Source organism: Nerophis ophidion, linkage group LG02 (assembly GCF_033978795.1).
Source record: "Nerophis ophidion isolate RoL-2023_Sa linkage group LG02, RoL_Noph_v1.0, whole genome shotgun sequence".
NCBI classification, from domain to species: domain Eukaryota; kingdom Metazoa; phylum Chordata; class Actinopteri; order Syngnathiformes; family Syngnathidae; genus Nerophis; species Nerophis ophidion.
The window spans coordinates 42,384,606-42,397,733 of record NC_084612.1 but is presented as its reverse complement, the minus strand read 5'-3'; the positions used below and the strand labels follow the sequence as shown (position 1 = coordinate 42,397,733).

Sequence of the window (13,128 nt, the reverse complement as noted above, 5' to 3'; positions counted from 1 at the left end):
TTATGAATTTATTGACAGTGCAGTGTGAAAGCCGATGTGTTTACTTTCTAATTCAGTAAACGCAGTCTCCAGGGAATATAACTTGCGGAGGCACTTTCTGATAAAACATCCACATTTCGACGTCCAGCTCCTGAGCCATTGGGCTCTTGAAACTGTGGCCCTCTTCATAATGTAGTTGAATAGCCGTGATATAGAACATCACAATATATCCCAATGTCACAATACTGTACTGTATCGTGAATAGGGATGGGCAGCAAAAGCCTGTTCCATAATGGTACCAGTGCCAATTTAAGATGTGGTACCCAGACCAAAAAATTAATATCGGTGCTTAATTTTGGTGTTTAATGAATGCAGTCGCAGCAACCTACAACAAGTGCTTGAGGGTAATATTGTGCATGTAAGGTATTGTCCAGACAGGAAGCATACAGAGTCAAATGTTCTTTTCAAACGTATTACTGCCCTTAAAGTACCAGTAGAAACAAGTTACCTCTATATTGAAGTTATTATCATATATATCTGATTTATGACAACAAAAGACTTCCAAAGTTTGCGAATAAATAGATATGATCAAAATAGTATCTCCCTAACTGACTCGTGACGTGCATTGCCTGTTCCACAGCTTCAGAGTCCCGAACGTCGTCATACAATATAAATAACTTCTACTAAAAATGAAAATTGGCTCTACATATCGGTTATTTACCTCCTTGACAATTATTAATCGGTATCGGTCGATTTTTTATTTACACAAAAAAAATGTTCATTCTCTTAAGCTTCCAAAGCAACACAAAACATTATTTCATGTCGACACTGATTGTACATTCAGACTTTTAGACAACTAGAATACTTTTATACTTTGATCTTACTGCAGGTGTGAAAATGGGGGTAAGAAAAGATGAAAATAAACCAAGAGAAGTCTTTGTTCCAGCAGCGATCAACAAAGTACAGGATGCATGAATTCAAAGCCAACATTGTCAAATATGAAGCTGTCGGAGACAACCATGGTTTTAAGACTGCATGCACATTATATTATACCAAAAATATAACTAAATGCTAATTCACAATTAAAGTAAAAACTTCATATTGCTCTGATACTAGGGATGGGCGATTATATAATTTTTGATCGTTGATCGCGATTAATGATTGATGAGAACAACATTCTCTCAATCCTGCCTTACCGTCACAGTGTGCATACATGATTGGTTATCCATAATTTTTCCAGGTTGTCAAACTTGGGTCAAATCATTTCTCGCGTGTGTGCAAAGGATATCACCACATGGGCTCAGGGACACTTCAGAAAACCACTGTCAGTAACGACAGTTCGTCTGTACATACAGTATATAATTGCAAGTTGAAACTCTACTATGCAAATTGAAAGCCATTTATCAACAACCCCCAGAAATGCCGCCGGGTCTGCTAGGCCCAAGCTCATCTAAAATGGACTGATGCAAAGTGTAATAGTGTTCTGTGGTCTGACGAGTCCACATTTCAAATTGTTTTTGGAAACTATGGATGTTGTGTCCTCCGGACCCAAGAGGAAAAGAACCATCTGGACTGTAGGCGCAAAGTTCAAAAGCCAGCATCTGTGATGGTATGGGGGTGTATTAATGCCCAAGGCATGAGTAACTTACACATCTGTGGAGGCACCATTAATGATGAAAAGTACATACAAGTTTTGGAGAAACATATGTTGCTGACCATCCAAGCAATGTTATCATAGACGCCCCTGCTTATTTCGGCAGAGAAAGAAAAATTAATTCCCAAGAAAAAAAAAACGAGGTCTATTGTGTGGCGGTGGTTTTCGGCTTCAAGCGGAAAGATGTTGAACAGACAACCGTAATATGTCAAGTATGCGGCAAAAGCGTTGTTACAAAAAGTAGCATCACTACTAATGTGTAGCATCATTTGAAAAGTCACCCACTAGAGAATAAGGTGTGCTTGAAACTCTGCATGTCAACATCTCGGCCGGTGCCACACCCAACAAAATGCCGAAACAACCAGCACTGACAATTGAGCCAAGCGTTTTCCATTTCCAGATCAACATCGTATGAAAAAAATAGTCAAAAACAGAAAGAGATAATGTCCGCAGTAACCTACCACATAGCAAAGGACATACACAATTTGATTTCCTATTATGCAGCTAATTTTTATTTGACAATTTTTGAAATATCTTGTGTGACATCATGCACAAAAGTCAACTTTATTTGTTTTAAACAATTGTAGTGGTGTTCTATACAAAAAGTGCACTTTAATTTAGTGTTTTGATATGTCATCTTAGTGACATCATGCACAAAAGTGCACTAATAGCTTGTTTTAAAATCTCTCTTGACAATCTCAAACTTTCTGTTTTGAAATGACATGACTGTTTGTGCCACTGCGTAATAACTGTTTAATAAATACAGTTTTGGTAAATTGACTTAGTTGTGATATAGAATCATCATACCGGTGTGATTATAAGTATTAATTCAAGGCTAAGGCAAAATATCCAGATATATATTGTGTATCGTGTCATGGCCTAAAAATATTGTGAAATTAATAAAAGGGCATATCGTCCAGCCCGAGCGGGTACTATACTGGCCTGTCTGTAGTCCAGACCTGTCTCCCATTGAAAATGTGTGGCGCATTACGAAGCGTAAAATACGACAAAGGAGACCCCCGGACTGTTGAACAACGTAAGCTGTACATCAAGCAAGAATGGGAAAGAATTCCACCTGAAAAGCTTAAACATTTGGTCTCCTCAGTACCCAAACATTTAATGCATGTTGTTAAAAGGAAAGGCCATGTAACACAGTGGTAAAATTGCCCCTGTTTAACTTTTTTGCAATGTGTTGCTACCATTAAATTCTAAGTTAATGATTATATATAAAAAGAAGAAGAAGTAGTTTCTCAGTTTGAATAGTAAACACCTTGTCTTTGCGGTGTATTCAATTGAATATAAGTTGAAAAATTCATTGTATCCTGTTTTTATTTACCATTCACACAACATGCCAACTTCGCTGGTTTTGGGTTTTGTATTAATTAAATATTATTGGACCAAATTATTGTTTTAAAGTAACACATTTGTTATAATCTGTTATTTATATTAGCTTTACAGTCCTGCACTCTAGTTTCTACCGGTTGTTGTTGTTCGTAACGGACGTGGGTTGAAAATAAAAGATGAGCACGGCGAAGCACTGAGATGTGATTGGGATTTTTTTTTAAACTGCCATATTGTTGAGGTAGCTATCCTGTTTTATCCACAATTTATTCAAATGTTGAATATAGAAACTGGAAATTGTGATGCATCATGTTGTATGCATGCATGTCCGAAATAAACTCGAAATAAACTCAAACTCAACTCAACTCAACTCAACTCAACTCAACTCAACTCTCTGCAGCACTCATCTTTAGTTTATCCCCTCACTCAGTGCATAAAAGCAACATGGGGACAGCGAGATGACACACCAAACATGATGTTTGATGCTGTTACCCGATTGGCTGTTAAGTGTGTCCCTCCCATTGCCTTAGTGACCACTACCTGTTTTGCAGGCTCAGCATGCTTCATTCTCTCTGGTTTCTTCTGACCAAAAAAAAATATATTTATCAAACGCATTTCATATTGATATCGACTATATGTCTATTGCGATAAATATTGATATTGTTTTACTTCTCCAGTCCTACTAGGATGTACATGTCCTTGATCCATCCACCCATCCATTTTCTACCGCTTGTCCCTCTCTGGTTCACATGGTGGGGCTGCTGGAGCCTATCCCAGCTGTACTTGGACGAAAGGCAGGGTACACCCTGGACGAGGGCCAACACAGATAGACAAACACTCACAATCACATACTCAGGCCAATTTAGTGTTGCCAATCAGCCTATCTCCAGGTTCATGTCTTTGGAGGGGGTAGGAAGCCAGTGTACCCAGAGGGAACCCACGCAGTCACGGGGAGAACATGCAAACTCCACACAGAAAGACCCCGAACCGGGAATCATACTCAGAACCTTTTTATTACGAGGCACGAGAACTAACTGTGTTGCCATGTCCTTGATTGACTATTACGAAAATAAATTGTTATTAAACAAGTGTTATGGCTTAAATGTGATGTAAAGAGGTGTAGTGGTTATAATTGGCAGGTTTGACTTCAGGCCTACGCTCCAACAAATAGAAATTGCAGACCTACCTACAATGGCGATCCTAAGCCCAGATGAATGCAACAGTAAGGCCATCTGATATGAAGGGTGAACACTGAAATTTGTTGATCAATGCAGTTTTTAATATAGAGAATAAAAAATATATGATAATCAATATATCGACAGATTCAAAGCTTACATTTTTCATAAAAGTGAAAAATTAAAGGTGCCAGATGTAGGATTGTGGTCGGAAATGGCAATGCAATCACGGTCAAAATTATGTAGTCCTCTCCCGCTCTCCATGACTGACGTTGCCAGATACGCAGCCAAATCCGAATCGTACCCTAAGGAACTTCAAATGGCAATCGATGAGTCCACTGTAGGTTTCTCTTGTTTAAATGATGCTTCTGATACTTTACATAAGTTTTGGATGATACCACTTATTTGGGTATCAATTCGATACCATGTAGTTACAGGATTAGACATTGGTCATATTCAATGTCCTCATGTGTCCAGGGACATATTTCCTGAGTTTATAAACATAATATGATTTTTTTTTTTTTTTTAAAGAAAACCGTTTTTTTTATGCTAAACAATATCGATGTAATCATAGTAGTATCAACTAGATACGCTCTTGTACTTGGTATCATTACTGTGGATGTTAAGTGTGGATCCACAAATGGCGTTTGTTTATATTGTAGCGTCCCGGAAGAGTTGGTGCTCCAGGAAATTCTGGGAATTTGTTCTGTGGTGTTTATGTTGTGTTGTGTGCAGAAATTCTCCCAACATTTGTCAGTGTTGTTTAGTGCGATTTCACTATATGGCACATATCTATGACAGCGTTGGCGTTGTTCATACGGCCACCCTTAGTGTGACATATATGGCTGTTGATGAAGTTTGCACTTCATTTACGTCAGAGAAGTGTGTTGAAAGTCAAGATGCTCATCTTAATAATTAATTATCGGACGTAGTAAAATTGTGATTTGATTTTGGGTAACTATAGACCAGATTTAACACATCAAATGTTTAGAGTCCAGGACGCTGTGGTGTATAGTTAGGCATGAATAACTACCACTTGTCCTCCAGGGATGATAATTGAAAGAAATATATTTCACTAGTCACCATGAAGACAAGGATTAGTAGTTTAGAAGTAGGTACATCGCTGCTGACTGCGGATAGATGTTAGCTGCTAGCTAGCCATGTCTAAAAGCACCTGTTGTGCTATAACAGGGGTTATAGCACAGTGTTATAATGTCACCTTTATCTTTAGTTATTAAGCCAAAATTTGTCCGGTCTCCCTTTTCTGTCTACACACTGTGTCTGCTTGTAAGTACTCTGTGATTGTGCACTGCCAAACATGCTCCTTTGCATGACACAACGTGACGACGGGTTGGGAGACCAGTTCTTTTTAGAGGCGGTATAATACCGAATATGATTCATTAGTATCACAGTAGTATACTAATACCAGTATATTGTACAACCCTAGTTTATTGCAAACTATTAAATAATTACTTTCTAAAAATTGCCGCCACTGTAGTCAATTTTAATCCAACATGACTTGATGGTGGGAATTTGTTTTAATTTTAGATCACAGATTACACAACTCAAAGGATGATAGTGGTACACCGCAGTACCAGTTTCAATCATGTTGCTCACAACATGATCAAGCAATAACAACAAAAAAAACAGTAAACTGAGCACATATTCTATGTGATGAATAGTACAACTCTGACTGCTGCACTATGAATAAATTACAATAAACCAGGGGGGTCAAACGTACGGCCCGCGAACAGGTTTTATTCGGCCCACGGGATGAGTTTGCTTAGTATAAAATGAGCCGAAATTTTTGAATGAAAGAAACTGCGGTTCTAATGTGTCCACTAGATGTCACAATAACAATTTTTTGTATCCTTGTAGATAATGCTACAAAATTTAAAAAAAAATATACCACATGATGTTAGATGACCAGTTGAGGAAAATGAGCAAACTACATAAATAACATACTGTAATTTGATTTTGACATTATTTTTTTATCCTGATAGATTGATAATTAACACCAATGATGAACATTATTACATAATTCATTCAGAAAGTAAAAATAAAGATAGAATACTATTAACCGCAACATGTAAGTTAAATTAAAAAAAACTACAGCATTATGATTTGTACAATTTCAGAATGTGCTTGTTCTATTTTTAAACAAAGAAAACAATCTGAAGTGGTCTTTATTTTAAAGTAATTGTGCCGGGATTTTACCAGTCCGGCCCACTTGGGAGTAGATTTTTCTCCATGTGGCCCCCGATCTAAAATGTGTTTGACACCCCTGCAATAAACATTCACACAAATACAATTGTATAATCACAAGGCATGCTGGGAATGTACTGTACTTCACTTATAAATAGGGCTGGGCGATATGTCAATATAGTCGATATATTGCGGGTTTGTCTCAGTGCGATATAGAAAATGACTATATCGTGATATTGGAGTATACACTCTCACGCAGTTGCTTTTAGCTGCGGGCATTACACTACAGGCTCTGATCACTCTTTCCTGTCTCTCCTTCTCAAAGACAGCAAGTGCACCTTCTTACATATGTCACATACTGTCACATCATACGTCACATACATATACGCCCTCGCAGAGAAGAGAGGTAATAGCATGGGTAACGTTAGCTGTGATGTTAGCGGAGCCGTGCGAGTGGTAATACGAGAGAAAGAATCTGGTAACAAATGAAGAAATAATTAATTCCCAAGAAAAACAGGTTGTTTGGCTTTAAGTGGGAATATGTCGAACAGACAACCGTAATTTGTCAAGTGTGCTGCTAAAGCGTTGTTACAAAAAGTAGCATTACTGCTAATATGTAGCATCATTTGAAAAGTCACCTGCTAGAGAATGAAGTGCTTACTACGCACGTCAACATCTCCATTCGGTGCCACACGCCCACAAAATCATGCACAAAAGTGCACTTTATTTGTTTTAAACTATTGTAGTGGCGTTCTGTACAAAAAGTGCACTTTAATTTAGTGTTGTTTTGATATGTCATCTTAGTGACATCATGCACAAAAGTGCAGTAATAGCATGTTTTAAAATGTCTCTGACAATCTTGCACTTTCTGTTTTGGAAATGACATGAATGTTTGTGCCACTGCTTAATAACTGTTTAATAAATACAGATTTGGTCAATTGACTTAGTTGTGATTTCTTTCTCTGCATGAAAGTTTAAAATGAGCATATATTATAATACTGCATAATCGCAAGGCGTGCTGGGAACGTATTGTACTTCACTTATACAACCCCCAATTCCATATGAGTTGGGACATTTTTTAGATGTAAATATAAACGTAATACAATGATTTGCAATTTTCAACCCATATTCAGTTGAATATGCTACAAAGACAACATATTTGATGTTCAAACTGATAAACATTTTTTTTTTGCAAATAATCATTAACTTTAGAATTTTAAGCCAGCAACACTTGACAAAGAAGTTGGGAAAAGGTGGCAAAAAATTCTGATATGGTTGAGGAATGCTCATCAAACACTTATTTGGAACATCTTACAGGTGTGCAGGCTAATTGGGAACAGGTGGGGGCCATGATTGGGAATAAAAACAGCTTCCCCAAAATGCTCAGTCTGTCACAAGAAAGGATGGGGCGAGGTACACCCCTTTGTCCACAACTGCGTGAGCAAATAGTCAAACAGTTTAAGAACAACGTTTCTCAAAGTGCAATTGGAAGAAATTTAGGGATTTCAACATCTACGCTCCATAATATCATCAAAAGGTTCAGAGAATCTGGAGAAATCACTCCACGTAAGCGGCATGGCCGGAAACCAACATTGAATGACTGTGACCTTTGATCCCTCAGACGGCACTGTATCAAAACTGACGTCAATCTCTAAAGGATATCACCACATGGGCTCAGGAACAGTTCAGAAAACCACTGTCACTAAATACAGTTCGTCGCTACATCTGTAAGTGCAAGTTAAAGCTCCACTATGCAAAGCGAAATCCATTTATCAACAACATTCAGAAACGCCGCCGGCTTCTCTGGGCCCGAGATCATTTTAAGATGGACTAATGCAAAGTGGAAAAGTGTTCTGTGGTCCACATTTCAAATTGTTTTAGGAAACCGTGGACATTTGTGTCCTCGGGAACAAAGAGGAAAATAACCTTCTGGATTGTTATGGGCGCAAAGTTTAAAAGCCAGCATCTAATAATAATAATAATAATAATAATGGATTAGATTTATATCGCACTTTTTTATTGTTAGATACTCAAAGCGCTCACAGAGAAGTGGGAACCCATCATTCATTCACACCTGGTGATGGTAAGCTACATCTGTAACCACAGCTGCCCTGGGGTAGACTGACGGACGCGTGGCTGCCAGTTTGCGCCTACGGCCCCTCCGACCACCACCAATCATTCATCCATCATTCATTCACCAGTGTGAGCGGCACCGGGGGGAAGGGTGAAGTGTCCTGCCCAAGGACACACCGGCAGCGATTTGGATGTCAATATGGGAAGCCAACCTGCAACCCTCAGTTTTCTGGCACAGCCGCTCTACCCACTACGCCATGCCACCCCATACCATCTATGATGGTATGGGGCTGCATTAGTGCCCAAGGCATGGGTAACTTACACATCTGCGAAGGCACCATTAATGCTGAAGGATACATACAGGTTTTGAAGCAACATATACTGCCATTCAAGCAACGTTATCATGGACGCCCCTGCTTATTTCAGTAAGACAATGCCACACCACGTGTTACAACAGTGTGGCCTCATAGTAAAAGATTGCGGGTACTAGATTGGCCTGCCTGTAGCCCAGACCTGTCTCCCATTGAAAATGTTGAAGCCTAAAATACGACAACAGAGACCCCGGACTGTTGAACAACTTAAAGGCCTACTGAAATTAGATTTTCTTATTCAAACTTGGATAGCAGGTCCATTCTATATATCACACTTGATCATTTCGCAATATTGCCATATTTTTGCTGAAAGGATTTAGTAGAGAACATCGACGATAAAGTTTGCAACTTTTAGTCGTTAATAGAAAAGCCCTGCCTTTACCGGAAGTCACAGACGATGACGTCACCGGTTGAGGGCTCCTCATATTGTTTTTAATGGGAGCCTCCAACAAAAAGAGCTATTCGGACCGAGAAAACGACAATTTCCCCATTAATTTGAGCAACGATGAAAGATTTGTGTTTGAGGATATTGATAGCGACCGACTAGAAAAAAAAAAAAAAATCAAGTTAAAAAAAAAAATGCGATTGCATTGGGACGGATTCCGATGTTTTTAGACACATTTACTAGGATAATTCTGGAAAATCCCTTATCTTTCTATTGTGTTGCTAGTGTTTTAGTGAGTTTAATAGTACCTGATAGTGGGAGGGGTTTGTCCACGGGTGTCTTGAGGTCAGTGTCTGATGGAAGTAGACTGCAGCTGTATGGACGGCACAAGCTCAGCTGATCTCCGGTAAGTGGCGACTTTTTACCACAATTTTCTCACCGAAAACTGCCGGTCGACATTTGGTCGGGATCCATGTTCGTTTGACCGCTCTGATCCATAGGAAAGCTTTACCTCCGGGAATTTTAAACAAGGAATCACCGTGTGTTTGTGTGGCTAAAGGCTAAAGCTTCCCAACTACATCTTTCTACTTTGACTTCTCCATTATTAATTGAACAAATTGCAAAAGATTCAGCAACACAGATGTAAAAAATACTGTGTAATTATGCGGTTACAGCAGACGACTTTTAGCTGTGTGTGTGCGCAGCGCTAATATTTCCTAACAGTCCGTGACGTCACGCGTACATGTCATCTGCGACGTTTTCAACAAGAAACTCCCGGGAAATTTAAAATTGCAATTTAGTAAACTAAAAAGGGCGTATTGGCATGTGTTGCAATTTTAATATTTCATCATTGATATATAAACTATCAGACTACGTGGTCGGTAGTAGTGGGTTTCAGTAGGCCTTTAAGCTGTACATCAAACAAGAATGGTAAAAAATTCCACCTGAAAAGCTTCAAAAATGTGTCCCCTCAGTTCCCAAACATTTATTGAGTGTTGTTAAAAGAAAAGGTGATGTAACACAGTGGTGAACATGCCCTTTCCCAACTACTTTGGCATGTGTTGCAGCCATGAAATTGTAAGTTAATTATTATTTGCAAAAAAAAACAAATTTTATGACTTTGAACATCAAATATCTTGTCCTTGTAGTGCATTCAATTGAATATGGGTTGAAAAGGATTTGCAAATCATTGTATTCCGTTTATAGTTATATCCAACACAATTTCCCAGCTCATATGGAAACGGGGTTTGTAAATAGGGCTGGGCGATACATCGATATACTTGATATATTGCGGGTTTGTCTCTGTGCGATATAGAAAATGACTCTGAATGTAGAAAAGCGCTATACAAGTACAACCCATTTATATCGTGATATTGGAGTATACACTCTCACGCAGTTGCTTTTAGCTGTGGGCATTACACTACAGGCTCTGATCACTCAGTCCTGTCTCTCCTTCTCACAGACAGCAAGTGCACCTTCTTACATACGTCACATACGTATACGCCCTCGCGGAGCAGAGAGGTAGCAGCACGGATAACGTTAGCTGTGATGCTAGGGGAGCCATGCGAGTGGTAATACAAGGGAAAGAGTCTGGTAACAAATGAAGGAATAATTAATTCCCAAGAAAAACAGCAAGGGCTCCATCGTCTGGCGGTTGTTTGGCTTTAAGTGGGAATATGTCGAACAGACAACCCTAATTTGTCAAGTGTGCTGCTAAAACGTTGTTACAAAATTTTGCATTATTGCTAATATGTAGCATCATTTGAAAAGTCACCTGCTAGAGAATGAAGTGCTTACTCCACGTGTCAACATCTCCATTCGGTGCCACACGCTCACAAAATGATGCACAAAAGTGCCCTTTATTTGTTTTAAACTATAGTAGTGGCATTCTGTATAAAAAGTTCACTTTAATTTTGTGTTGTTTTGATATGTCATCTTAGTGACATCATGCACAAAAGTGCACTAATAGCTTGTTTTAAAATGTCTCTGACAATCTCGCACTTTCTGTTTTGGAAATGACATGAATGTTTGTGCCACTGCTTAATTACTGTTTGATAAATACAGATTTGGTCAATTGACTTAGTTGTGATTTCCTTCTCTGCATGAAAGTTTAAAATGAGCATATATTAATGCAGTATGAACACGAATGTTTTAATGTAGACACAAGGAATCATCATATTGGTGTGATTATATGTATCAAGTGTTCATTCAAGGCTAACGCAAAATATCGAGATATATATCGTGTATCGCGATATGGCCTAAAAATATCGAGATAATAAAAAAGGCCATATCGCCCAGCCCTACTGATAAACAACAATTTATACTTGGCATTCCAAGACAATTTACATTTATTCGTTTTGCCTAACCATGAGGAATAGTACACATTTGGTTAATGTAATTACCTACAACAATATGTTAGTATGACTCAGAAAAATGTTGTTTACAACATAATAGTTACATATAAGGCTTCACAGTGGCAGAGGGGTTAATGCGTCTGCCTCACAATACGAAGGTCCTGAGTAGTCTGGGGTTCAATCCCGGGCTCGGGATCTTTCTGTGTGGAGTTTGCATGTTCTCCCCGTGAATGCGTGGGTTCCCTCAGAGTACTCCGGCTTCCTCCCACCTCCAAAGACATGCAGCTGGGGATAGGTTGATTGGCAACACTAAATTGGCCCTAGTGTGTGAATGTGAGTGTGAATGTTGTCCGTCTATCTTTGTTGGCCCTGTGATGAGTGGCAACTTGTCCAGGGTGTAACCCGCCTTCCGCCTGATTGTATGTAGTTGAGATAGGCACCAGCGCCCCCCCATCACCCCAAAAGGGGAAAAGCGGTAGAAAAATGGATGGATGGATGGAGTTACATATAAATGAGTACATTCGATTTTTTTTGTCTTGTAACAATGTATTTAGTTTAAGTGGTGATGATAGACGCTCTGCCTCAGAAGCCTTACTCATCACCAGCACTGTCTGCCCGACAACAAGGTTTAAAGACACACCACTGCCGTCATCATCACCAGTATTAACACCATCCTCATCATTGTTGTTTCTCCACACTCAGCAAAACCACAGCCATTCCATCACCACAACAAAGATAGGAAGCAGTGCTACGTCAGCCAAAATCAGCATCAAGGGATGCTCACCACCCACCTGTCTGTCCTTTTCCCAGCGTCTTCTCCAAGCGGTAAGGTCCCACGTAGTTGGCCTCCTTGCCCGAGGATGACATGTTGGCGGTAAATGATCTCGGAGAGACCCCCCGACTCTCTTGGAGTGTCTCCAATGGACGCCCGCTTGCGTGATGTCCTCCACTTCCGGTCTTGGATGTTCTTAGATGCTCCTAAGAAGGTTCAGTGTAGGTCTTTAGCCCTAAGTATCATGGTGTAGGTCTTCAGCCCTAGACATCATGGTGGGCCACACGAAGGACCCACGCTCTGCAGCGACGTTGGGTGTGAACTGCTGACGGGACAGCGTCGACAGCCGCTATATCTATGGCAGCCGACGTCACTTCATGCATCCATTTCCGCCGATTCCTTTCAAAATACGTGCGCTTGAGGCAACATCCGTCCGTCCTCGATAAGACTGAGCGGAGCATCCAGAGCAGGGGTGTCAGTCAAACTCATTTTAGGAGGGAAATCTGTGCACACGCGGGCCGGACTATTAAAATCATGGCATTAAAACTAAAACATTAAGACAACTTCAGATTGTTTTCTTTGTCTTACTTTGGCCAAAAATAGAACAAACACATTCTAAAAATATTACAATAAAAATGTCGGAAAAAAATACCTGCAGCGGTAAAGTTTAGATCCATCAAGGAAAAGAGAAAGTCAATGAATGTTTGTAACTGAATACATTTACATAAACAGGTGTCTTTTTTTGTATTTTCTTTTTAATGAATTAACGTTTATGACAACCTTTTTCCAAAACACAATATAGAATGTGGCGTATAACAG

At 39.5% G+C, this 13,128-nt stretch overlaps 1 protein-coding gene across 3 annotated transcripts in view; it reads right to left on the bottom strand.

The window, feature by feature from the left end:
• The window catches only part of LOC133541067 (serine/threonine-protein kinase BRSK2-like), a 194,491-nt gene extending 181,837 nt beyond the window's left edge, over positions 1-12,654 (bottom strand). For all 3 annotated transcript variants that reach the window (XM_061884149.1, XM_061884157.1, XM_061884164.1), the window contains exon 1: positions 12,329-12,654. In XM_061884149.1, coding sequence (XP_061740133.1) covers positions 12,329-12,404 — 76 coding nt within the window. In that variant the 5' untranslated portion in view covers positions 12,405-12,654. The remainder of the gene's footprint in view (positions 1-12,328) is intronic.
• Positions 12,655-13,128: the final 474 nt, after the last annotated feature.